The following is a 26,895-nucleotide window of genomic DNA, read 5'->3' on the forward strand; positions in this document are numbered from 1 at the left end:
ATTGTGTACCAAGGTTCAGAAAGAAAGGATCTTCAGAATTCAGAAGGATTCCTGCTGAAGTGGGTTCTTGTTTTAAGTGAGGTGATGCCACAGGACACAGAAGTATCACAGATGGATGGACTGTGGTGATTCATATCTCTGCTGCCTGGGCTTTGCGAACAGACTAGCTTATCCCTCCACCTGATTGCTGGAAAGGCCAGAGACACCAGAGGATCATGACTGAAGTGGTAGATCAGGCTTGCTGCTGTGTGTTTATGTCACTGCCAGATGAGGGGACCTGTGTATCTACAGAATCATGGAATGGTTGGGGTTGGAAGGGACATTTAAAGGCCATCTAGTCCAATCCCCTCCAGTGAGCAGGGACAGGAAAGACATATTGAAGAGGCTCTGGATGAGGCCACAAAAATGATCAGAGGGCTGGATCACCTCTCCTGTGAAGACAGGATGAGTGAGTTGGGTTTGTTCAGCCTGGAGAAGATAAAGGCTTCAGGAAGACCTTATTGTGGCCTTTCAGTACTTAGAGAGGGCTTATAAGAAAGATGGGGACAGATTTTTTTAGCAGTGCCTCTTGCGATAGGACAAGGGGTAATGCTTTTAAACTAAAGCAGGGGAGATTCATGTTAGATATAAGGAAGAAATGTTTTACGAAGGGGGTAGTGAAACACTGGCCTTGGCTGCCCAGAGAGGTGGTTGATGCCCTGGAAACATTCAAGGCCAGGCTGGATGGGACTCTGAGCAACCTGATCTGGTTGAAGATGTCCCTGCTCATGGCAGGGGTTGGACTAGGTGAGCTTTGAAGGTCCCTTCCAACCCAAACTGTTCTATGATTCTGTGATCTTCAACTATCGCCTGAGGCCCTACTGAAATGTCCGTTCCCAGGACTGGTTTGTTCCCCCCATGCACACATCAAGAAGGCAGGTAGCTTCTCTTCAGGGGTACCGTATGGTCATGCTGCAGCTGTCCCTGGTACATTGTGGTGGGTAAGTAACATGGACTGATGTTAACTTCAGCCCTGAGGCTAAATCTTGCAGGAACAGCCTGTGCAGAGTGATTGATGACCCAGCTTGTAGGTCCTTGACCTGGCTCTGCTAATGGGCAGAATTCTCAATGGTCTCATCTTGCTGGAGGAAAATAGTTTATTTTTATTATTTACAGGTGGTTTCTCTACATGGTCTTTGTTTTTTTGCTGGGAGCCATTTGTACCCGTCAGTCACTCCGCTATGACTTTATGATAGCTGAGAAGGTAACTTGTTTCAATAATCCAATGTGGTTTTGTATAATGGTGCTTTTGGGTTGTCATCTGCCTTACTAAATGCTTGAATTTTCCAAAAGCCTAAGGAATTCGGGTACCCATCCCTCATCGAAATTCAGGGGGATTTTCCCATTGCAAATCCCAGTGTACAATTGATTTGAATAGCTTTGCATTCACCAGCATATCTAGTGATGCTGAATCTTGGCATAATCATCCAGCAATAGCTTTAAGAGCTAAAATATGCTAATGTGGCCTAATGATAAATGCTGCATTTTATTCATTGTATCCTTTCTCATTGGTGAAAGCTTAGGCCAAATTGAAATCTCTAAAGAACCCCACTGCTTATCTTTACTAAGTCAAGCAAAGCTTACATTTCCATATCTAGTGGGCTGTAATTGCAGGGTGAGCAATAGGATTATTAAACTCGAGACATTCCACATGGGTGTATATATGTGAGGGAGGTTTGTCATTGCAGGCCTTTAAAAAGAGAGATTTTGGTATGTGCCATTGTCTTCCTTTAGATGGGACACGGAAGGGCTAATTTTCTGTTGTCAGCATTATCCAAAACCACCGGTTCACCATGCTTGACGCTATTTCTTGTGATTAATTTAAAATTAGGTGTTTGTCATTTATTTGCTTTGTAACATGGTTTTAATCTAAAATATCAATTTGAAACTCTGGCTTTGTTTTCTTCTAAGTAATTTGTAGCTCCAGCTCCCCAAAAGCACCTCCAAATCATTAGTAGGACTCCTGCCACTTCCTCCTAAAGTAAAAAATCATTTCTGTTTCAAGGGGAAGAAGGAATGAGCCTACCTTCTTTGAGGCGATGTCTTTGCATGTCAGTGACTTAGTGGGCGAAAAGTACAGTAACTAAATGAATCAGCTGAAGAGAAAGAGATGGTTAAAGCTGTGTTTTAACTTCAAAACCCTCGGGGCGGGGGGGAATGAAAAACCTCCCAGGAAAGAATGTGAAGATATTTAATAATGTTAAATACAAAAAAAACCCCAAGCAAATAAACAAAACCCCAAAAAAGCAGATTCAGTTTTCTTTTCCCTAGTATGGAACAAAACAATGGTGTAGTCCAAATATTCATGTTGCTTGTTTGAGTTATTACAAGCTGCTTTAGATTTTAGTGACTTTGGAGAGAGGGAGGGGGGAGAGATCATTACCCGTCCACACTCTCCCTTTCTGTCACTCCCAGGTGAGTGAGGGCTTGGCTGCTTTTCTCCCTTACAATACTTGTTTGGCTTTTTAAACATAAAAATGAGATTCAGTAATTTCACTTCTAATGAGCTCGTAGTGCCAATTTCTTACAAAGTATTCACACTCTCTGTGCTCAGAACTCCCAGCAAAGCATTTCATCAGCCTCGGTGAAAAGGACTCTTCCCCTCTAACACTGATTTGAATGTCAAGTAGTACATTTAAATGCAAGCATTTTTGGCAGCTAAAGTAATATATGATGTCTGGCACAACTGATTGTTTCTTCCAAGTATTTGTCAGGGCAGGATTAGAGGCAAGGGAAGGGAAGATTCCCCATTGAGTGTCTGTCTGTTGTTCTAATGGAAGCTGATATCTTGGAAGCTGATATCTGCTCATCTTTGCCTCAAGTTTCTTCCGTCCCACAAAATAAAATTCACAAGGCCAAGTGGATTTTCATGGGAAAATAAACGTTGTGGTAGGAAGTTTGTGTGATTCTGGACCACAACATTAATTTTACATGACTTCCCCAAACACCAAGCATTTTATGGCTTTTTACCCAACCTCCTTTTTGCTGCATGCAGATTTCATAGATGAGAAAAAGGCAGATGTAGCTTGAATTGTCTTTAGCCACATAGATTTTTGTAATTCCTTCCAATAAAGCATGTGCCACCTGACTTCAACAGGGGCAGAAGCTGGGAGGACTCGTGTTCATTTGGACTTTATTTTCTGTGAGAGGAGAGGTGGGAGCAAAGGACTTGTGGGATGCAGGGCACCCTGCCCACGTCCTTACACCAGGGTACCAGCAGCACTCCCGTTTCAAAGCTTTCTTGCACACTGTTCATATTGTGGGGTTCTGTGTATAATAGTTGGGTGGGGGGTTTTGTTAGATATGGTGCCTGTGCTTGCAGCTCTTGACAGTGGGGACCCTAGTCCTCACTTCCATGTGACAGACCCTGAGCTGCCCTCCTGTCCCTCCATGCCGGCAGGAGATGCTCCCGATTTGAAAGGGCACTCTCTAAAAACCAGTAATAAACCCAGCCTTGTTAGCACTGCAGCTTTAAAGTAATTTTTTTAAAGTTTCGTGTTGGCCAAAGGAAATTCTTTTCTCATTGAAGACAGGAAAATAAGGTCATTGTATTATATCCTTCGGAGCGTATTTTTTGAGATGGCATTTGTTTAAGTGGCAATTTTGATTTGGTTTCACTGTGTATTTTCTTTCAGGATTGGTTTTCCCCGCTGGGACACAGGGGTTTGTCTTCCTGTTTTGGATGATTGAAAGCCTGGGCAGCTTTTCCTGTATGATGTGCTCTGTATATAAGTGATTTCTCCTGAAATAAACTCACTTCCAGTTACTTAAAGGGAATCTAATAGCTGCTGCTTTGCTACAATTGCTCTAAGTGGCAAAGAATTTCTTGGATATGAGCTTGTCAAATGGCTCTGTCGGTACAGGATGTTCAGTATTAAATTACTTCTATGGGATAATTTTCCTGTGTTAATTACTTGCACTTTATACCACAGACCGGTTAAATTGCTGCTTTCCCAGGGCTTGCTCTGTTTGTTTAGCAAGGTCACAAAATATATGAGATCTCTTAAAACACATGTATTTAAGATTGCTTGGAGGGTCTTTAAAGAACAATATAATTTTGTATTGTTTACGCTTCTTCCAGGTATCCCTGGTGGGTTTCTTGTTTTTGCTAGGGCTGTACATCTCATCCCTGGCCTCCTGCATGGGCGGGCTGTATGGAGCACCCAGGATCCTGCAGTGCATCGCCCAGGAGAACGTGATCCCCATGCTCGCCTGCCTGGGACGTGGGGTCAGTTGTCCTTTCTCTGAGATTGCTGTCAAGCCTTCACCTGAGGGAGAACCAGTGATTTAGGAAACTGGGGTTTCTGTGTGTCTGTCTGGAGAGATGAGGGGTCTGTGAAAATTGAGGAGGGGAAGGCTTGGGATCTGGTACCCAAGAGTAGGCAGAAAAGCTGGGAAATGAGTGATTTTTATAAAAATGGTCCTTTCCCACCCTTGGACCCACTAAAAGCCTCTTACGATATAACTTTACCTGTGATTTCTTTTTTGGAAACACCTTATCTATGCTGGTGCTGATCCTAACCATGCTGGAGGGAGGTACCGAGCTCTTCTCTGCCCTCCCATCCAGGGCAGAGACCTGAAGCTTTTGTCTGAGCACTTTGATGAAATAGCAGCTGCCTCTAAATATATTTTTTCTTCTTTTTTTTTTTTTTCTTCTTTTTTTTAAATTTTTCTCTATTTTCCTTCTTTTTTCCTTTTTTTCCTCTCCTTTTCCTTTTCCTTTTCCTTTTTCCTTTTTCCTTTTTCCTTTTTCCTTTTTCCTTTTTCCTTTTCTTCTTTTTTTATTTTCTTTTTTCTTCCCTACACCTTTTCTTTGAGCTGTTCCTGTCCTCTTTGGTAACCTTATAGCTGAGTATGTGACTCGTCCCAGTGCAGCGGATTCAGTCTGCGTGCACTGGAGGACAGTTCTTTGTAAGATAAGGTGCCTTTTGGACACGATAAAATAAAAACAAAGAATAGGTTTGAAAGGTTAAGTTAGGGGCTGCTAAGCTTTAGATATGCTTTGAAACAAAGCCTTGCTTTGAGTAGGACAAGAGGCTTTTTCCTTGTCCTCATAAGTAATCCTCGTTCACATGAGTCGTTCCACTGAGATCAGTCAAAGTACCAGTCACTAAGGACTTAAGCTATAGATTCAGAGCAAACTATTTTTTATGTCTTACTCTTCTTCCAAACAAGGAGGAAATAATTCCCTCGCTCTCAATAACCTGCAGCACCTGTCTCTACTGAGCAGCTTGAAAAATCTTGCGATGTTTTGCTCCTTTAAAGCAGCTTGTAACTAGAGAAACATATTTTACAATATTGGTATTTATTAATGTTTTAAATATTTAAATGTTGTATAGTTATAATAATTTTCTAGACTTTTTTCATGTTTCTCAAAGAAATTTTCTAAAATTGAAGTAATAATAATAGCAATAATAATAATAATAACAATAATAATAATAATAATAAATTGTAGTAATTATAGGTGAAGCAGGAGCAATAACAGTAAAACCTTCCAGCTCCTGACAGCAGTTGTCAGACGATCTCAGAACAGGCTGTTCTCCACTTGGCAATCCTTTGCAAATTCTCAGTGAATTAGGAAATTTGACTGCAAAGCTGATTCCTTCTCTTCTCTGATAGTTTTCTGTCTTTCTGTCAAATTTTCTGCTCTGAACTCTGTCCGGGCAGGGTGCCACAATGGGAAGGGCTCAAAAAGAGGTGAGAAATCAAAGGCAGATCACTTCCCTCATCCTTCTCTCTACCACCATGAAAATTGTCTAGATTTGGTTTATGGAGAGTTAATAAATTTAGTTTGCCCTCAGCACTCTGCTGCACATCAGTTCTTCTTTTCTATGGTTGAAAAAAGTGTTGTAGTCACCATAACCCCAGCTGATGTGAAGAACACGTGTTTTCTCTGTAGGGTTAAACCCAAGCCAGAGGTATCATGAAGTGGTACCATCTGTTCCCCATCTCAGTATGCCTTTCTGATGCTGAAGATGCTTTCTGAGAATGGTGTTCCTTTATCCCTGAGATGCATTTCTATTTCATTGTGAGAAGGTGCAAGGTCCAAGACTGGTCCTTTATTTTATTAGTAAGTAAGAGTGGAGGAAATAGAAATAGTTTCCATTTGAGCTGTGTGTCTATTAAAGAAGTACATGCAGTAAGTGAAAACCTAAGATATTTTGTAAGATGTCTTGTGAGATGTTTTCCTATGAGGCCTCTATGCAGCCTGCACAAGCTTCTCAGGTACTGAAACAGCAAGACCATGTCTGGTCCAAGGGAGGGAACATTAGACCTGAGATTAAAGTTCAAGAGCTGATAGCTCAAGTCTTTCCGCCCCCCCATGGCCTTTGCTTTGTCTCTCTTTTTCTCCCCCACTCCCTGCCTTCACCCCACCCCAAAAGAGAGGAGCAGGCAGTGTTTCTCCTGGCTGCCCAGCATCGCTGGGGCTGCCTGCTGCCCTCCAGCATCCTCGCTGCCCAGCGTCTCTGCTGCTCTCCTGCAGAGGTTGGGTGGGTGCAAAGAGGCAAAGCCCAAGTGTAGAGGCCCAGCAGACAGTGGATTTAGCTCAGCCTGGTGTCAGGGCAGGGCCAGAAGCTGCTGATGAGGAGGTGGCCATCGATGCGGAGTGCTGAAGACAAATTAGAGATGAACAGTTAACTCTCATTAGCACATTTTATTGCTAGACTTCCCATAAGCCACACAAATCTCTCTGAAGGTTTATTGCTGCTTTAATGACATTGTTTTACCGTGAAGATACAGAGTAAGAGTGGATGAGTTTTCCAAAGACAAAGCTCGAGTGAAGCTCAGAGGTGAGGTGGGAACTCAGCAGCTTTGGGCTACCAGCCTGTTCTTTAATTTATTAAGCTGGAGCCTCTGCTTGCACATGCGTTGCATGTATTTCATGACTAAGGGAGTACTGTGAACTGCCCAGGTAACCGCCCACGGCAGCTGAGCAAGTGGGGGATCTTCATGGCAAGGCTCATGGTAATTTAAATGTTTGTTTTATTTGTGAACTAGAAAGGACCCAACAAGACTCCAGTAGCTGCGATTTGCTTAACCAGTCTCATCACCATGGCTTTTGTCTTCATTGGCCAAGTGAACGTTCTTGCTCCCATAGTCACCATCAACTTCATGTTGACATATATTGCGGTAGACTATTCCTACTTCTCAGTCTCCTTGACTTACAACATTCAGCAGAAACCCGATGTGACCCAGATGGAAAATGTTAGACCTGCTCACCCTTCCCAGCCTTTAATTTTCAACAAGGCCTCTGGCCGTGCAGTAGATGGAATAATTCAAACCAGATCAAACGGCACCTTGCTGGAATTCACAAAAGACATGGACCAGCTTTTCAAGCCATTTCGTAGTGAGCCAGGTACTTGCAAAAAGGAACGAGCCGAGAACTTAACCCGAAAGGCCAAACAAAAGAAGGCAAATAAGCCAGCTAAGCAGATGTTACAAGACAGCTTTCTTCTGGATCTCCATCACGATGCTCTCTCGACTTCATACAGCTGGGATGAGACCATGGAGCCCCAGCAGGACCTGGATGAGCAGGTCCATCAGAGTGACGTGGGTCCGTGCTCATCACTTGCTATGGATGCCCAGCGGACTCCTGGGCTGCTGGAGCCGGGGGAGCAGCTCTGCAGCGAGGTGTTCCCCGGCCAGCGGGGAGAAGGTAAGGGTTGTAGGAGATGGACATCTCCATGCTGACAGGGGAATGCTTTATAACTGCTGTCCTCTTGGTGCTTTTTCAGAAGTAGGCGTGAAACCAGTGTTATACGGGGCTGTCATTCAGTGATTCATAGCAATAATATCATTTATTCCAGGTGAGGGTAGAGTTCAGCTCAGCGCATCACAGGAGAAGCTCCGATGCAATTTTGTATGGAAGATTAATCACAGGAAAGGAGGCAGGACTGCATTTAGTGTAGGGTTGTTTACTACATACTCATTATTCTACACATGCACACTTAGTGCTGTACATTAAAAAGGTTTTTGAGTGTATCTTGGGGTTTACTTCAGCCTGGCATGGTGTAGGAGAAATGGAGCCATGCGAGTCTAAAGCTCAGGCTATGAAAATGCAGCGGTCCCTGTGCCGCAGGCAGGGTCTGTGACTCCGCATCCACAGCTGTGAGTCTGAATTGGTTTTGTTGGCAATGTGGGTATTTGATACCATGTGTTTACTTGGAACTTGTTATCTCAGTGCTGTAGTGTTTTATCAGCGTTAGTCAATTAAGCTTCATAAACCCCTGTGGGGGAGAAAAGTATTATTTATCTTTTTTCACTAATATGGAAACTGAGGCAGATGTGGCCTTCCAATGGACTCAGCACCAGAGCTGGGCACTTCTTTTCTTGAACTTCTTTTCTGGTTTCATTTTAGAGGTTTTGTTTTAACTCTGCTCTACCCAGATCTCAGCTAGAATTTCTGCTTTGTTGTTGTTGGTTTTGTTTGTTTGTTTTTTGTTTTGTTTGAATCTGGTAATGTAAAGTAGAAGAACAAAACCCAACGTTATAGCTCCTTTCTATATTTTTTTCTCCCCATGCAGAATCATCTATAAAGCAACAAAGTCCAGAGCTGGGAATTCAACAATTACCAGAATCCTTCTACTCCAAATTCTGCAATCACTGGGTTTCCTTTGCTGGTGTAAGTAATTTTTTTTTTATTTTGAGCACCAGTTTGTGATTGTGGAAAAGAGAAGGAAGTTCATCACTTACTACAGTGTAAATACACTCCAATATTTTAAAATGGCTTTTGATTCTAGTATTCCAGGTACCTGAGTTAAGTACTCAAGGTACCATGCATCCAGCAGTTCAAATTCAGAGGAAGCAAGATGGCGTGTTAATTAAAACAACACCAGGAAAAAACAAACAAGCAAGCAAACAAACCCCAACACGAAAGTAAACAAAAACAACCCCCAAACAAAAAACCAAACAAAGCCGAAGTCAAATTAAAATTAAAAGTCTGACATTTTAGGACTTGAGAGTTGCTTGGCTGGCTGGAAAAAAAAAACATCAGTGTCTCTCTTTTCACCACGTGCCAGCCTGCTTCTTCTTGCCCTGGGACGGAGTGAGACAGCAGCTTCAAAGCTGTTTTGTTTTTATTTACGAGCTGTTTTCTGCAAGCTCGAGGTGGGTTTTTGTTAGTGCTGACCTCCTGATACCAGCAGTCCAGCTGTGAAATTCCACCTTTTGAGGGAGGAAAGTGGAGCATTCCTCCAGCACGACACTTTAAAGAATAAATTTTCGATAGCTTCTGTCTCAGGCACTGGGGAGTTTAAGACATTTAAATTCATCTTGGGAGGATGGATTAATGGGCAGATGACAGGGAGAGGGTCAGATATGCATAATGAATGAACCATATGGCTTTGCTGCATGGATGGGGATTTTGTAGCTGTGTGTAAAATGTAACAAACCTATTCAAACAACACACCAAGTCCTTTTAGTTTAATACTCGGAGTTGTAAAGTGCGCTCATCTTGCAAGGCTGAGGAACAAGCTGTTGACCTGGTGTGAGGCTGTGTGAGAAGGTGAATAGTCCTTCCGAGACACTACCAGGTCAACAGAGCTGCTGAGCTTTGCAGAAAAAGGAATGTCAGCTTGTCATCAATGTGTTCTCCTACAGACTCAGGGGTAACCCCAAGCCTTGTCTTCCCAACAGGCGGTCATGTCCCTCATCATCATGTTTGTCATTCAGTGGATCTACACCCTTGTCAGCCTGGGTGCTGCTCTTATTCTGTATTTCTACATCGGCCAAGTGAGCCCAGGACTCCCCCTTGGTGAGCTTTTCTTTTTTTAGTGTATTATTAAATCTGCTTAAAAATTCATTAAGCTTTAATTTAACTTAATTAGGAATTGTGACTCTTTTGTTTAATATGCAGGTGACACAGTGAATAATAAGGTTTTGTTTCATTGCTAGGTTTAATACATTTTCTCTCTGGCTCTTTAATTATATATTGGATTCTAATGGCAACTAGCATGTGTTTGATACTATGAACCTTGTGCTTATTGCTTTAATATATTGTACTTTAAATGGCAAAACCAGATACTAATACTAAGACTTAACAGGGATGGCAGATTGTAAATGTATCACAGCAATGAGAAAAATCTGCCGTAAATACATTTTAATAAAATTAATCAATCTAAACCCACCTGAGAAAACTTTAATGAAAATGGGAATTATGAGTAGTATCTCATTAAATCTCAGCATTCATAACTGCAGAACAAGAGAGCCTTTTGATTCCAGAACTAAACAGGTTGAATGTGTTGGGAACGTAATCTGGGAAAATACTCTTAGGCCGAGGGCATTAGAAATGTCTGCGCATGTGATCGGCTTAAACAAGTTCAAAATTAAACAGCGAAGCACATTTAGAAAGAAGCTCATGAGAGTCTGCAGCTCCCTGGCACGACCACGGGAGGGGTTTGCATTGGGTTGTGTCTCTGAAGGGAGAGGGTGATACACACACAGTGTGCATGTACTCGTGTATTTATGCATAAATATATATGTAGGTGCACACAGACATAAGTACCTGCACGTGTGTAGATGCAATGTTTTGTCCAGGATGAGAAACCAAGACGAGAAGAGTCAAAAGAACCTGAGTTTCTGCCTTCTAAGCAATGTAGAAATAGCTTCCTGGGTTTATTTAGATGAAAGGTTATTAGACTCTAGGTAAGTAGGTACCAGGTTTCAGAAACGCAAACAATAAGAAACAAAAAAATAGCTGTCACTTGGTAATGACCAAAACACCTCTCACCAATGCTTCTCTCTGTACTCTGATTTCTTTACTGTATGGGGTAGTAAAAAATTGCTGACACTGTGGATAGTACTTGCTAATTTGGATCTTTTGAGATATATCTCAGTTTAACAAAGTTTTTTATATATTAAAACACAAATAAGGTTTGCAGACTTTGGACTTTTCTTTGCCTTTGTATATTCACTATGTGATATCTCTCTTATCTGCTTTTGAAATATTTACCAAAGGTGACTTCAGAAAGAATTTCCTAGTCAGTGTGCAGAGGATTTTGGAAGGTGATCTGGGGAATGGCAGCATAATTAGACATTTTTTTTTCTTGGTTTCCTTTGCTCATGCATTCCCACGCATAGAGTAAAACAACTCACGGCAAATAAGTTAGAAATGAACACTCAAAGTTCAGCCTAATTTTTATTTGAGTGTGAGTGAACCTTATTTTGCAGCCATAGAGCGTCCAATGATCTATGAGTTTGTTCTCCAGAAGACTGAATGACCCTTCTGTCTAGAAAGGTTGGGAGACGCTGGCTTGAGAGATGCTCTGGATTAAGGACTAGATTGAGACCTTGGGAGCAGAAATGCTCTGGGATTTTGTCACATCCTTTGTCCTCTCTCTTTCTCCCCAACAGCCTAAGCCAAACCCAGCAGACACTGCCAGGCCTCTGCTCTCTTCCCTATCCCTCACCACAAACTTCTGTTGCTTTTGCTGCCAGCTCCGGCACTTCCCTGCCTCTGCAGTGAGCCAGTGCAAGGAACTAATTCTACAGAAAAAAAATGGCATTGGTGTAATAAATTAAGCCAGCTCTCCGTGGGGTGAGAGAAGAGGGGACAAGTGGTGAGACCACAGCCACCCTGGTTGAGGTGGGTCGAATGGCTCCTCCTGTCTCCCCATCGCTGCAGTGGGAACATCTTTGCTGTCCAGGGAGGACAAGGTCCCACAGCGGGTGTGTGCGCTTTGCTCACGGCTTTACTGGGCTTTTCACAAGCTGTTGGTCTGGGAAAGGATAGGGAAATTGGGGTTAAATTTCTTGACAATCGTTTAAAAGCCGCAGTGCATGGGGAGACTGCAGGATTGTTCTCACCATCATGAAGTCTTTGTGTGCTGAAGGCTAACAACAAGCATATTAGTTTGAGATTTTATGCAAAAATTCAATGGCGTAATGCTATTATGAGAGAATTAGCAGCACACTGACTTCTCGTGCCTTTTCTCTGCAGGAGCAGCAGCAAATTTCAGTTTCTTCAGCTGGATTAAGTCGGTTTTGATCACCTCGTGCAGGTTGGTACCAGTCACTTGGCAGTGCCGGGGTGGTGCTCATTGTTCTCGTGACCCACTAATGTGCATAGCGAGGGGTGGCAGGGTTGACTTGCTTGTGACCTTACACAGTCCCTTCTCACATACTCAAAGTAATTCTTAATGGCAAAAATAACTGTTTGCTCCCATTAGCCTGGCGTATGGCTAGCCACATAAGTGGGGCAGCTGGAGGCTCTGCCTTATGTGTGGACACATCAGCTGCCAACCATATCTCGGTGTCTGAAGCTTTATCCTACCCCAAAGGTCTGTGGCTCAGGTTGAACTGGAAAATCTGGTAGGAAATGAGGCACAGGAGACTCCATTCTCCATCTCTTCCACTGACCATCCATTGAAAGCAAATTACTGGTGGTAGTGGTGGAACAGGAGCACATGGCAGCTGTGCTGGAGTTTCAGAGAGGAAATCCAAGGGGAATCTGCAATAGCTATGGGACAAATACAATAAACAAGGTCTTCAGTGAAGGAACCGTTCAGTATTGAGTCTGTATGGGACTGCAGTAGCAATGTCTTGGGATTTTCCTTCCCAGAAGACCTCCAGGTTTTTGTTTGTTTGGTTATTAACTAGTGTTTTTAATTAGTTTTGATCCTATTAGTTATTAATTCCATCGCATTTGAGTTTCCCACGGTGGGTAGTGACCATCTCTGCTGCTGTACAGTGCAGTGGGCTTTAAGATTCTCGGCCTGCTGAGTTGCTTTTTCATTGTGAGTGAGCACTATAGTACGGACTGTGCAGCACAAGCTGCCATGCACTATGTGGGCAAATTCGGTGGCTTCTTTGAAATAAATGAAAGTCCAGGCATTTAAGCACATTGGCATTTGCCTGCGCCTGTCTTGCCAGCTCCTGCCTCTGCCTGCAGTCCCTATAATGTGGCCACGCCTTTGATAGCAGAGGTGTTTTGGGAGAGAAGCTGAGGGTGACGGGACCTCTTTTAGGTGCCCAGGGCAGGTCTGTGGCATGGCCGAGAACAAGCAAGTCTGTTCTCCCACATCACATCCATCCCTCTCTCTGCCAGAGCGGTGGATGTTTCTGAGTATGGGCAGAGACTGATCCCATTTCTCTCCTCACCAGGTGCAATCTCTGCGTCAACCAGCCAGCTTGGTCACCTTCTCCTAATGCCAGGGCTTCTGCTCATGCTGGCATAAAGACAATTCTGGCTCTGCTTGGGGTGTTGGGTGGGCATTATGAAGCCCATCTTTGTTACACAGCAAGAAGTTGCATTGAAGTTATTTACAGGTTTTTCCTAAGCTCAGTTTTCTTGCAATCCAGGGAAGATATTTGAATGAGTTAGAGGTAACGAAGAAATCCCATTAAACTGCAAGAGAATTGGAGCCAACCAAGGATCCTTGATACCTCTAAGGCTCTTAGGTGTTAAACAAAGTTTGAGTCAGTGCTACAAGCTCTTACATTTTTGATTTTCAGGTGTGCAATAAGCTTTTCTTAAAATCAGCCTCTGGGATAAAGAGATTGAAGGAAAATCTCATTCATTTTAAAGAGTTACAAAAATAATTGTACACTAAAGCTTAGGAAACGATAAGAGTACTTTTATTAGAAATGCTTCAAGCTCCTTCTCCTGCTGCACAGTGTGGGAAGTGTTTTCTATAACCAATGTCCAAAGACAAAACTTATTTCTTAAGAAAATGCTTATTTTCCAGTGTTTGCTAGGGGAAGGGGATAGATTTCTTGTGTGCCTTCTAAGAAGAGTGTTTTCAGATTAGCTCCCTGCCTCCCAAGGGCACTGAGAAGGATTTAGCCTCTTCACAGCAGTGGTTTGGGCTGGTTTTGTTTGCGCAGCCACTAATGGATGGCAAACAAGGGCTGATGCGGGCGCCTGTGCTGCTCTGTTTGCAGGAGAAGGCCATCTCCCAAGGAGCAGATCGTGGTGACACCGTCCTTTGCAACAGTTGGCATGGAGACCACACAGCTCACCGAGGAGAATGCCGACTTCGCCTCGCGGGACCGCTATCACCAGTCCTCGCTTATCAGCAGAGAGGAGTTTGGGAATCAGTTCCAGTAAAAGACACACACACAAAATATCAAGCCATTACTTGAAAAAGCATTTAGAAATGCTAAATGGCTGCCACAGTGCCCTGTGAAATACTTGAATATATATGGAAAGGATGTGAATAGTTATTTATATATTTGAGGCTTCTTTGTGAAAAGTACATTGCTGGGTTTCAAATGTTATCCAAAATGAGGGAAAAAAATGCAAATGAAAGGGCCAGTCCAGGGAAGTGATGAGTTACTGAGGACAATATAATCCTTTTAAAGAATTCAATTATAAGCGCTATTGAGCTCTAAAGAGAGTTGCTGCTATAAAAGCTTCCAGCACCCCATTTCAAACGTCCTCTGGGTGACAAGGGATGCTTTGTGCCTGGGAGCAGTGACCTCGGCAGCAGGAGCCAGTGCCCCGTTCCCAGCTGTGCCATGGATGGATGCGACCTTCCAGGTCAATTCACTTCTCGGCATGAATTTGCCTGCTTGTAATACAATAATTTTCTACCTCAGCATTTCAGTTTCCAAGGTCTTAGAAAGTACTTTAAGGCATTAGACAATAGGCCAGAATCAGTGGCAAGTGCAAGAAGATTATGAAGTATATTCACAATTGGAATCACACATTTAAATGCAGTAATGCAGTATAATGACCTCTACTGTGAAACTGTAAAATGATGTCTTAGAAGCTGTTCATAGTGTTTTCCCACATCCTTTCTGATGTGACACCTGGGGCCTGATAGCATAGCTGGGTCTGAATAGAGCATCTCCTGGCTGAAGGTACAGATGATACAGAAGTGCCTTAACAAAATATGTTTAGCCTCATCTTTGCTAATTTTGCTTGAAGCCCATCCCATAGTGAGCTCCCACAAGGAGCTGTTTCTCCATCTGCTGTGATTTGGGATGCTGTAGGGTTTCCCACGCAGACCTTAGTGCTGGTGGGGTGGGGTGAGGTCTTGCATGGACATCCCAGTCACAATGGCTTCTGCTCCCCGGGGAAAAGCCCCTGGCTGAGCACTGTCCTGCCTACGGGCAGTGGTCCTGGCAGACACTTGGGGAGGTGTGAAGGAGGGCTCAGGGTTGAAGCAAGCCCCAGCACTACAAATCAGTTCTGATGCTAAAAGGAGGGGGAAATCACTGCCTTTCACTTTATTTCATCTCTCATAATTTCAGATTATTTATTTTTCCTTCTGTGCAATAAAACTCAAGGCACCAGGAACTTGTCTCTGTGCTTGCTGTGGTGACACTCAATGCCTGTGATCACTGGGGCTGTTCTTCTTGCTGGCGTCCTGGTGTTGGTGGCTGTGGGGGGCCCCCCTTCCTATCTCATGGGACGGATGCAGCTTTGGCTTTTCCAGTTTTCTTACAGAGGGAAGCAAAGAAGGCTTTCTGCTGAAGTGAAGAAGACAGTGATCCTGGTGCGCTGCAGAAAGCATACTCATTTTTCAAGGTCACAGGTATTTTATTAAGTGTTTTTAACCTTGATTATCTCAATAGAGGCAGGAGGGTGGTTATGCTTTTTGTGGCCAGCTCTGAGCCACATCAAGTCGGTCATTCTGTGTTGGAAATGCTCCTTCCAGGTTCTTTCCTTGCATTGCTTTTTGCCTTTGGTTTCCAAAAAGTCTGGATCTCCTGTGGGGATGTGGCTCTGTACTGAAGCTTCTCCTGTGTTTCCTGGGACCAGTGGGTCCAGAGAGCCTTTCCTGTGCTTGTAAGCATCCTTGTATTTGACAGGTGCTGCTGTTGTGCAAACTTCAAGCACTCCTCGGTGCTGATCTACCGCTGGCAGGCTGCATTGTGCTGTGTTATCACACAGTTTGATACACAACCATAAGCCCTTTACTGTAAAATCTTGTATTTCATGAAGTCTTGTCACATCAAAATATTACCTACGACAGGAGTTGCCCAGAAATGCATTTATCTATAGGTTGAACAAAAGAAAACTCAAGAGCATGGAAAGAAGTGATTAATGGGCAGAAATTCCTGGGTTAACTTTTTTTTTTTTTTTTTAGCTCCTAAACAATGTAATTCCCATATTAAAAAAAACACAGCAATCAGGAGATATAAAGAGGGAGGATGGGGAAGGTCCCTTGGCCATGTATGTACCTTGCCTGGGAGCTGTGCTGGGTGAAGCCAGATGACTCAGTGGTGGGGAGCCTCTGCGAAACTGCTGTCCCTGCTCATCCCCAAAACTGGGGTGTGGTGGGCCAGAAATGAAAGCAGCTTCTCCCTTGGGCTAACAGTATTAGGAAGATGCCCCCTGGCTTCGCTTTCAGCTAAGTTCACAGCAGCTGTCCCCTTCCCCTGCCACCACTGGTGCTGCCCCTTTAACTCCAGTAGCCCTTTGCATCCGAATGTCCTCTGGAATGATTTTGGTTGTGTTCACCTGCTGGTGAAGCCTCTGGCTGCCGAGTAAGGCACCGTGCTGTGCAGGGGCCTCGTGAGAGGCTGTCCAGTGGGTTTTGTGATGTGTAGGGCTGGGTCGTACCTTGGTATTTCTGGAAAAAGGCAACGGCAGGGTGGGCATCAGCTCTGGGTGACAATAGCTGCTATCGGGGCCTGGCAGTGGCAGAGATGCTCTGCAGAACACGTCGTGCCAGGGAGTTCTGGTCTTTGGGCTCCAATTGCTGCTGCTGATGGAGAAACTCTGCCACCTCCTCCCCAGGCACCACCAGCACAGCAGGAACCAGCTCCGTGGTCCTCAGCTCTCTCTGCCACCTGGTGCTTTCCTTCCCTCTGTCTGCAAGTGAGGAACGTGTCACGTGGGGCTGGTTTATTTGCTGCTGTTGCAGGTGATGAGTAGAGCAACTTCCCTGTTTAACACTTTAAAAGGGACATTCTGGTATTTCCTGGAGTGTTAGCTCTAGTGTAGTTAACAGGGAAGCCTTGTTTTAGCACCAATAACCCCACAGACTGGGTAACATCTTGATGAGTTCAGTCTGTACAGGTGTGCAGGGCTTTGAGCATCAAGGAAGCTTTTCCAGCAAGAGAGCGAGCAGTTGCATTGCCAAAGATCGGGGTGTTATGTCAAAAATGTTTGTAGCTTCTGTAGCACCCTAAAAAAAATGATGAAATTAAGCGTATGAATTTATCAGCTTCACATTTAGTGGCTGAGGGGAAGCAATGCAGGTGGGGATTGTTGCTGCAAGTGGGAATGTGCTGCCTTCACCCCCAGGAGCCAGGATGTGACTCCAGATCCTGCAGCTTTTGTGAAGCTTCAGGTTTCCTGAAGGTGGGTTTGGGACTCAGCTCTGAAAGAAATGAGAATGTTTTACAATGGCTCAGAGTGTGAAAATGTTTGTTTTCAAGAGAGATATGGATGTAAAAGCTCTGGTTTTGTTTCTTTTTGAAGATTTCAGCTGTAAATTGGTGGCCCTGATTTTCACGGCTTCCTCTGCAAAGCACACAAGCACAAGAAGGCAGTGAGGGATAAATATTTTATTACTTGCCTTTCAGTATTGCCTGGAAGCTCATGCTGTGTTTGTAATCCCACAACTCTAAAAGGGTCTGGAAATCAGAATCTTCTGCCTCAAAAAACCTGCAGCATAAATAGTCAACACTGAGAATGGGCAGGACAAAAGTGAAGTCTTATTGTGATATTGGCATTAAGAGACAGTTGCTCAGTATAAATTGTCATCATCCACCTGGATCTTCCTCTGTGTCCTGTTAGCAGCCTGCAAAGGGAGAACCAAGCACCTTAAAGCCACAGTTTAGCTCAAACCCATCTTTTTTTTTCTGCCCTCTTTGCTCTCTCTTGATCAGCTTTGAGTCTCCTTGGATGTTCTTTGGTGTGTATAGTGGCCAAAAAAATCACACGCTTGCCGTAGGCACCTATTCATAGCAGAAAGTTATGACCACAGTGTTGAAGTAGCAAAGGATGAAGACAAAATATGAAATGATGCTTCTGTGCAGGACCAAATTTAGGCATGGGGGGCTCTCTGTGCCCTGTGAGCTGGTACGCTCTGGTTCACACAGGCAGAACTTTAACCAGCATCGTACCTACACCTGTGAGGCTGTCAAAGATTTGCTGAATCACAGGAGCCAGCCTAGGATTAACATTTAGGTTAGTGGGAAAATGAGGTTATTTGAATTATTGCCCTTGCCTAGTAAATTTTAGAAAAGGTAATTAATGGGACGAAAAAGAGAAAATTTTGTAGGCAACCTATAAATTGGGTAATTCCATATAAAAGAGGTGTATATTGGACTTCCTTGTATTCTGCAGCAGTGTGTCTGTGAGACCCAGATTTGATGTAGCATCACATAAACCTGAGATGAGTTGAGCCCTCAGCAGTAACAGCCTTAAATCTGTGGACCAGAGGCTCTAGCAGCAAACTGCAGGCTAGAAATAAATAGCTTTAAATCCCATACGGCACAGGAGGGGCTCCTTCCTTTTCCACCTTTGGCTTCTCATGGCTTTTTTTCACGTGATTTTCACACACATACCTCCCAATGCCTGGGATTTGACTCCCGTCATGCGAGAGCGAATGGAAGCATGGGCGCACTCCCAGAAACACAGCGGTAAAAGAGCACACCTGTAACTCCATTGGATCCAAATGTTGCTTGTAAACTTTGGCAGGGGCTTCTTTTTGTATTTTAAGGGTGCTACTGCTCAGTGTTTTGCTCAGCTCTGAAATGGCTGAGTTTTTCTCGATGCGCTCCAAACTGGAGCTGGCTGAAAAGTGAGCTAAAAGAGATAAATCAGAAATTTAGAATTGATTCTTCCCAGCTAGATTTAAATGTCTGATTTATTTATTTATTTCCCCCGGAAAATACAGGATTTGTTTCCAGTGACAGGATTCAAAATTCAATGTAATTTTAAATTGTTGTGCATTTTTCTGTGAGGGATGAGAAGAGATCACAAGACCTGTATCCATCCTGACCTCCAAATGTCAAGTATCTGGAACAAGTTGCTTCCAAGGGAGGTACAAGGCAAGCAGTTCTTATAAAAATAAATCAATAAAATACCACCACCCCTAAACTGTCAAGAAAAATGGTCAGGTACTAAGTGTCTTTTGGATGATTGGGATCCATTAATGGATGGCTTACGGCATTGAGAGGAGATGAGAAGGTAATTAATTACTCGGTTAGGAACTATCTGTCCACTTTGGAAACTGGAGACTTTTAATAACAAATTCCAGCAGTAGAAAATATTCACTTTGTACCTTAATTCATCATCAGCTTAAAACTTGTCTGAGGTTTATGAGCCTGATCCAAGTTTTGGACAGATCTGGGCTGAGTTTCAAGGGAGCTGCAGGAGTTTCATGACATTGGCCGGGGCTGTGAAAGGCTCCTATGGAACCGAAGAGAAGGGTCCGGTCAACATAATCCTGACAAAGTGCTACAGAGATGCTTTTTCTGTAGAGACTCCTGGGGTTTTCGGTGATTTCAGACCAAAACAATGCAGAATTGGGCAAATTCAGCCATGTGTCTCCAGCCCTTCAATCTGGAGAGCAGAAGTCTAGGTGAAATAAAAATATGCCATTTTTTTTTCTTCCCAGACAAGATGATGGGTGGGATTCAATTAATCAGCAAATGATATCAATCCATGTTTTATGTAGTTATGTCAGAGGCTTCCTGTGTTGACGAGGTTGTTGTTGGATTGTTGGTTTGTTTTTAACTCCTTTGCGTGTTGAATGTGATGGCTGCTTTCAGATGAAAGTGTTGAATGCATTTTATACATAATTCGGGGAGACATTTAAGGTCGCAGCCCCTTTCAGGAGGATATGGTGATACTATTTTACATCAGGGTTTGCCCGGTCCAGCTGACTCCGCAGGCATGATTTCATGCATTTAAATCTCCTATTTTGTGCTCTGAAGGAGGAGGGGAGCACCCTCAGCCCTGAGCTGCCCTGTAACGATTATTAGCGGGATGCAGCAGCAGAGCGTGCAGTGGTGCCAGGGGGATAAACAGCTCCAGGACCACGTGAGGTAAAGCCAAGCGCCGGTGGCCGTCGCTCAGCTCTTGTGCAGCTGCCTTCATCCTGCTGCTGTGCATCCTCCTCATCCTCCTCCCACCACCCATGCTGCTTCCCTGGCCTCCTAGGAGGGTGTGTAATGTGGCATGTGGGTGGTGTCCCCACCACACTACCCTCTGCAGTCCCAATGGATTTAAAAAGAAAAATCTTTAAAAAAAGTTAGTGTTTTTTTCTCCCCATGTTCTCATGTGGCTATTGAAGCTGAAGTAACAATATCAGTAATAAGTCTATTTCTTTGGTGCAGGAGTATTCCTTTGAAGCGATGGAAAGTTGGAATAAAATAGCATGGCAGGAAAACACAGTAGCTTTAAATTTACAGCCACTAAACCTTGGCAAATTAAGCACCTGGCGGGGGAAGGGATCGCATTTGGGAAGCCTGAAACTGCCTGAAAATATCGGTGTTTCCTTTCCAGGTGCTTGTGAATAATGTTCTGCTCGTGACTGGAACCGTGACAGCAAGAGAAACGATTTCCTCATGGTAAATACTGCTTTAAACACAGGGGCCACACCGCGGAGCTTTTGCCCCGGTGGGGCAGCGAAGGCAGCAGCCTCACCGCTGCTGTGTGTGCTGGGGCTGCAGCGGGCGATCTCTGGCCCGCTGGTGGGTTTTCCCACCTACGTTGAGCTCTGCTGGGATGTGGCCGGTTCAAGGGCAGTGCAGGGCTGGCATTTCCTGGTGCTGGTGTTGCGTATGGGTGTGCGCTCCTCGTGGTTACCCCGTCACGGTCAGAAATGCCTTGTTTGGTTCAGCAACCAAACCTTACAGCAGGTTTAATGGCAATTTGGGAGAGGGTCAGCTGCTCCCCACAGGAGGGATTAATCCAGGTCTTTGCTGCTCACAGCATGGTGGATTGTGCTATGGCTGTGCTGCAAGAGCAAGGGGAGATGGGGCCATTTGATACGGAAACTGGTTGTTCTTTCAGCAATATTTGTTTTGCATTTGCCTGCTTTTGCTATTGCTCTCGGCGTGCCTGTTGAGTAAAACAGTAGGAAGAATTTATTGATATTTTTTTGGAAAAGCATTTGATACTGTGCTTCCAGCTGGTTGGATTTACAGCTTGGGAGGATGCAGTAAGAGCAGGGAGCTGCTACGTAGCTGAGATGTTGAGGAAATCTCTTGGGAAATGTGGTAGGAAAGGAATGGGAGCTGTAGGCTTGGTGTTATGGCCCTCACGCTTGAGAGTGAGCGGACACAAGAGCATCCATTTCGTGGCAGGGCTGGGTTTGGCTTTGATTTGCCCCACACAGCCCTGATGGTGTGTTATTGATTTTGGGGAGGTTTCTCTGCCCCTGCTGCCTCACCTGTATTGCATAGTTAAAGGATGCAGAAAAGTGTCAGATTTGCTTATTGGCAAGACCTTTGTTTCAGGGACTAACAAGACTTTCTGAAGAATCATAATTATTAGTGATACTACTTATTATCTTGGGAATTGGTGACACAGAGTCCTGTGTTTCATGTATAAAGATCCACAAATATTTAAGCTGCTGCTCTATGCTCCCTGCGCAACCTCCCGAAGTATCAAAATACTTCACAGCTCTTCACCTGAGCTTTAACTCAATCCCAGGATGGCACATTACTTAGTTTTGTATTGGTCTCTCTGTCCTATCAATGAGGAAGCCTTTTTTTCACACAAACTATTCCATAAAGGATGGATAAGTACATTGACATAGACTGAAGGAGCCTAAAGATGCCCTGTGTGGATTATGGACCTTGGTGGTAGCTGCCTGTGGTTTCTGGGTCACTCAGGTCACCCCATTTGCCAGGACCGGGATGCTTCCTTGTACAGTTGAAGTGACATCATGATTTGTTTGTGTTTTATGTTCCAAACTGACACTAGCTTGACTTGTTCCTTGAGTTTAAGCAAATCTGAAGCAAGAAGGTGCCAAAAGTTGTGGGGAGTAAAATAGAGAATGGGTTGACAGAGGGATGCCTCAAAGGGTGGTCTTTTCCTGGGCTTCCATCTATGATTCTGCAAACATCAGAGTGGAGATTTCCAGTGTGCCTCATCACAAAGCTGCGTGGGAAGGTGCAGAAAGGACCCGCATGTTGTGAGAAAAGCACAGTAGCAGGGGAAACCAAGTTCTGTGCCTGAGTAAAGCCAAGGACATTAACACGCTGGTACGGGCTCATGAGTGCCACCTTTTGGGTGGAAAGAGGCTTTCAGGAGAGTTGGTGTTTGTCAGCTGTCGACTTCTGGTTCTGGTGAGGGCAGAAATGGTGAGTGGGGGGCTGTGGACCAAATCCCGGTTTTGCTCAAGGTTGCAGCTGTCTGGATGTGCTGTATTGTCACTTGTCACCCCACTTTAAAAGCTCAGATTCTGCTTGGCTTGTGGAAATTAAGCCTCATTCTGAAATAGCTCAAGAGAAAAGGGCCCAGGAGCATCTCAGAGGGGAGAGGCTGCCCAGGGTGGGTTTCTGTTCCTCAGGGAGGGAGAGCTCAGCTCAGGATGCCAGCAGCCTTGGCAAAGCCTGACCTACTGCTCCATGGCATGTTCTCTTAGAGAACCAGGAGCATGAAATTATGAAAGGGAATTTCAGAACAATGAAGGGAAATCCTTTGCCTCCCATACAGCCCAGCCTGGGAAATTCACCACCGCAAGAAGTTGCAGGCTCAAACGCTGCTGCTGGCATTTAAACCAGAAAGGGTTACCTTTGTAACCAATAAAAGGTTTGAAATTATTTGGCAAAGACTTGATTTCTGTGGGCATTAAGTTTGGGGCCATTTAATTCTCACCAGTCTCATCTGGAAAGAAACTTTTCAATCTTGCAGTGAAGCAAACAGCCAGCCAGGGTTTCATCCGCTTCAGCAGCTGTATTGGTGGCAAAGCAGAGACGCGGTAACGCACTCGATCCATCGGTCTGTGGCTTTGTTTCCCCGTACCTCAAACAGGAGCGCGGGAGCGTAGCGGAGCCGACTTCCCGGTAGCTCCGTGCGGGCCCCGGGCAGGGCGGGACTCCCTTCCTGCAGCCGGCTGGGTTTGGCCCGTTCTCCCCCCCCGACCTCCGCCGCGCCTGGGGCCTGGAGCGCGGAGCAGCGGAGCGCTGCCCTGGAGAGCAAAGCGGCTTCGTGCGGCAGCTGGTGCTGCGGGGCGGGGAGGGGGGAGCGGGGCCGCTGCGCGGGGTGCGGGATTTGCGCGCTGCCTGCGTTGAAGCGCGGTAGTGATAAGGCTGCGGCAAACAGAACATCTCCTCGGCGGCTTGCCGCTGGGGGTGGTGGGCAAAGCGGCGGGGGAGGGTTGCTGCTCACCCGGCGCGGCTGGGAGATGCATCAGGAAAAATAAAGTAAAAGTAAAAATTAAAAAAAAATATATAATAATAGTAACAATAATAATAATACTGATGCTACACACAGCCGGGTGAGGGAGCGGGCGGCCCGACGGCTGCGCGGGGCGGGAGGGGGCGGCCGCTCGGGGCCGGGCCGGGCCGGGGGGGGCCGTGCGGAGCCGGGCCGTGCCGTGCCGAGCCGAGCCGCGGCTGGGTGATGTCAGGCTTGAGGAGGAGCCTCCGCCGCCTGCCCTTTTACTTTCGGGCGCCGGCACTTGGCCGCAGGCTGCTGCCGCTGCTGGCCGCCCCCCCCACCCCCCTTCACCCCCTCCAGTATGGGCACTCCGCACTTTTAAAGCCGGGGCGGCCGCCCTCTGCGCCGCCCCGGCGCGGAAGGGGGGCACGGTGAATTGATTAAAAATCGCTATTTACGTGGTTATTCATTGCCCCGCTCCGGGCATGTGAACAACCACCCCCCCAAAACACCCCCCCCCCCCCCCCCCAGCCACCCCCAGCGCCATGCCGGCAGCCTGCACCCTGCTGCTGCTGCTACTGGGGCTGGGGCTGGTTCCGCCGACCGGGTCGTTGCCCCTCGCTTCCCCCCGGCGCCTTCCTCCTCCTCCGTCCAGAAGCCGTCTGGACCGCCCTTGCTCGACTCCCGCCGTGGGACTCGCCGGCAGCTCGGGTGAGTGGGGATGGGATTTGGTCCTGGTAAACGATCGCGGGGTCCCACACCGCGCGGGTCCCCACGCACTCTCCACCGAGGGTCGCTGAGCATCCCGACATCACCCAGAGCTGCATCTGTCCCCCCAAATCCCTTTTTAACCTTGCCCAGACCATCGTGGTACAGGCAACGCTTCAGTGGGTGAAGGTTTGGGATGGGAACCGTGGGTGGGAAATTGTAAACATGTCATAGCTGTGTGGACTTACTTGAAGGTGAGCGGTGAAAACTTCATAGTGGAATTTAAGGAAAGCTCTAGTGGGTACCAGAGGCATGGCTAGACACATGTCCAGCCACCAAAATGTTTCCCAGGTGGGAAATCGGTGGCTCCTGTACATCATCTTCAAGATCTGAGTCGCCTACCGTTTATCTCTAGATGTGCCCTCATCTCACCTTGGGTGCTGACCCACATCCAGGTGTGGGGACAGATGCCATCAGCTCGCTATAAATACCCTCTCTCTCTGTGTCACCTACAGACTGTCAGATTAGTCATGAATAAAGTCACATTTTTCCTTGCATGTCACATCTAGTGTCGCTATCAGGAGCAACGACTAGTTTGGTGCTTTACAAATGATGCTGAATTTGGTTTCAGCACAGGATAAACCATATTTTTCTCAGAACAAGCGGGGCTCATTTCAAATGTCACCCAGTAAACTGGTTCATTTACTTGCTGAAGAAGACACATAGCTCTAAGGATGACTAATTCTTGATGAGTTTGCAAAGTGCTGGGTGTCTGCGGGTGGTACAAAGAAATCCAATATGTCAAATTAGTCCTGTGGAGGTTTTAATTAGGTTGTAGGATTGATCATCTGCCTGAGCTGAACTGTCAAATTTAATCTTCTAATTCCCAATGTGAAGGCAATATCATGCTTTACTACTTGGGGTGAAGTTTACTTTCATGAAGCTACATAATTTCAGGAAATGTGACAAAACTATATTTATAATACTTTAGTTTTCTTCACAAAAAGCATGCCTTTGTAAGATACGTCCATCTTAAAAAAACCCATATAGTTGGGGATAACAACTTGGATGTACCCTGCAGGGGATTAAAAAACTCCTAACAGCGTTTGTGTGAGAACAGCCTGTTAACTGGGATACTACACCGGAATTAAGGAGATTTGGGTCTATTCCCAGCTCAGCCACTTCAAGTGTCAGTTTGCCCTCCAAACCAGGAGAGAATAACGCTGTTTTACCTGCTGTCAGCCTCGCGAAGATAAGATAAAATCTGCAACTTGCCAGCAAAGTGCTCGCCTATCATTTGATGAGAGCTGTGCAAGTTCCTCGGTGGACAGAAAAAACTATTTCATTTCATCTCAGCTTTCAATCTGGCATCTTTTCCTGTGACCTTGATGACTCCTGAGAGTCAGCAGAGGAATGCGTTTCCTTTGTTAGGAGTCTGAAAAGCTCAAACTCTCTGTCTGCAGGCTGGAAAAGCCATTTGTTTGGCTACCAGCGCCTGGCCGCCCGGCTCAGGATTTGCTCCATGCTGCCTGTGCTCGGCAGCCACAGGTGCTCATGAATCATGTCAACCCCATTCAGAAGGAATGGGGGATGCATCGTGAAGGAGTGATAAATAACCCGGCAGTAGCTCACTCCCCAGCAAATGGCATCATGAATTACACGGGGTCCTGACAGCCGCGATTCACTTGCTGTTAGCTACAGCTCTATGCTTGTCAGTCAAGGGAATTGTTTGGTGTTACGGGAGTGGGCTGATGGGATCTCCTGAATCATTCTCAGGTTGAGCTGTTGACACTTGAGAAATCCCTGTTTGTCTCACTGCTGCTCCTGCCCTTCTGAGATGTTTTTCACCTTTGAAAACACTTGCTTGAAGCAGGGGTGAGAGCATTTCTTGTGAACCCATCACCCCGGTGCTACGTGGAAATGAAGATTGCGTCTCTGAAATGAGTCTGAGGTTAGGCGGCAAAAGCCCTTTCTCAGGCAGGGCTTAACGAGCAGATGGTGAGGCAGTGGGTGTAGAAATGGGGCTTTTGAGTCTCTCACAAAGCGTGGGGCGAGGGGCTGGGGTGGGAGCCGGGCTGCCCTGAGGAGCCTCCTGCCTTGCCGGGCCTGCCTGCGCCTCCACACATCTGCCGCCCCTCCCGGCCAAACCCACCGGGGGCTTGTCTGGTGAAGAAATGAGGACAGATGGCTTTCGTGTGTTGTTTAAAGTACAGGCTGAACCCGGGGAGAGGAACATTGGAAAAAAAAGTAGGTAAACCAGGAAGAAAGAAAGCTGGTGAAAGTGAAGTTAAAGCATCGTCAAACCTCTCTGTGCAATTCCTCCTGGCAGCTGTTTTACGTGGGCACCGGGCGAGCCAGAGGGCATCGTCTGCTGCCAGCCTGGGTCAGATGGGGGTTTGGTTCCAACCTCTGTCCTCCTGCTGATCTCCTTATTTCAGGTTTGCCATCTGTAAAATGGGAATAATTCCAGTGAGACCACAGGGACAGTGGAGGTGGCACTGCACCCTCAACAAAGTCACTGTGGCTGGGATCTCCTCATGTTTCTGCAGTGTCCTTTTCCCCTTTACTTCTGTCCACACTGATGCTCTGCCATGGTGCCTGGCACAGCACAGGGCCACTGGCAATGGACTTGCCCTGAGAAGCTGATCTGCTTTTCTGCCATCTGTGTCTGTCCTTCTGTCCTTTCTCCCTCTCTCTCGTGCCAGCTGCCGCCTTTCTTTGCAGCTTTCCCAGTGGGAGAACTGGAAATAAGGTGTGAAATCACCCGAGAAGGAATCAGCTTAGCTTGCAGCAGATTTTTAGGCTGGCTGCTAGGAGGAACTTTCCCAAACCTCTTGGAGGGACAGAACAGTCTGCATTTATTTATGGTTTTGTTATTTTATTTTAACTTTCTGTCTTTGAAACTTTCTGTG

General features: G+C 45.7%; 2 protein-coding genes across 7 annotated transcripts in view; both read left to right on the forward strand.

Moving 5' to 3' along the window:
* SLC12A8 (solute carrier family 12 member 8) overlaps positions 1-20,496 on the forward strand; it is a 67,055-nt gene extending 46,559 nt beyond the window's left edge. For 2 of the 4 annotated variants that reach the window (XR_010473990.1, XR_010473991.1), the window contains exons 8-15: positions 1,156-1,243; positions 4,121-4,267; positions 7,039-7,696; positions 8,565-8,662; positions 9,676-9,793; positions 11,978-12,038; positions 13,921-15,518; positions 20,450-20,493. Coding sequence is in view for 1 of the 4 variants with exons in the window: in XM_065070483.1 (XP_064926555.1) it covers positions 1,156-1,243; positions 4,121-4,267; positions 7,039-7,696; positions 8,565-8,662; positions 9,676-9,793; positions 11,978-12,038; positions 13,921-14,086 (1,336 nt within the window). In the remaining 3 variants the exon portion in view is untranslated. Of the gene's footprint in view, positions 1-1,155; positions 1,244-4,120; positions 4,268-7,038; positions 7,697-8,564; positions 8,663-9,675; positions 9,794-11,977; positions 12,039-13,920; positions 16,052-20,449 lie in introns of those variants that run through there. The other 2 variants (XR_010473992.1, XM_065070483.1) reach the window with 2 other exon arrangements.
* A 3,005-nt stretch (positions 20,497-23,501) lies between these two features.
* The window catches only part of HEG1 (heart development protein with EGF like domains 1), a 54,167-nt gene continuing 50,773 nt past the window's right edge, over positions 23,502-26,895 (forward strand). Inside the window, exon 1 of one of the 3 annotated variants that reach the window (XM_065070477.1) lies at positions 23,502-23,986. In XM_065070477.1, the coding sequence (XP_064926549.1) occupies positions 23,821-23,986 (166 nt within the window). In that variant the 5' untranslated portion in view covers positions 23,502-23,820. The remainder of the gene's footprint in view (positions 23,987-26,895) is intronic. The other 2 variants (XM_005505090.4, XM_065070476.1) reach the window with 2 other exon arrangements.

This window comes from Columba livia, chromosome 7 (assembly GCF_036013475.1).
Source record: "Columba livia isolate bColLiv1 breed racing homer chromosome 7, bColLiv1.pat.W.v2, whole genome shotgun sequence".
NCBI lineage: Eukaryota > Metazoa > Chordata > Aves > Columbiformes > Columbidae > Columba > Columba livia.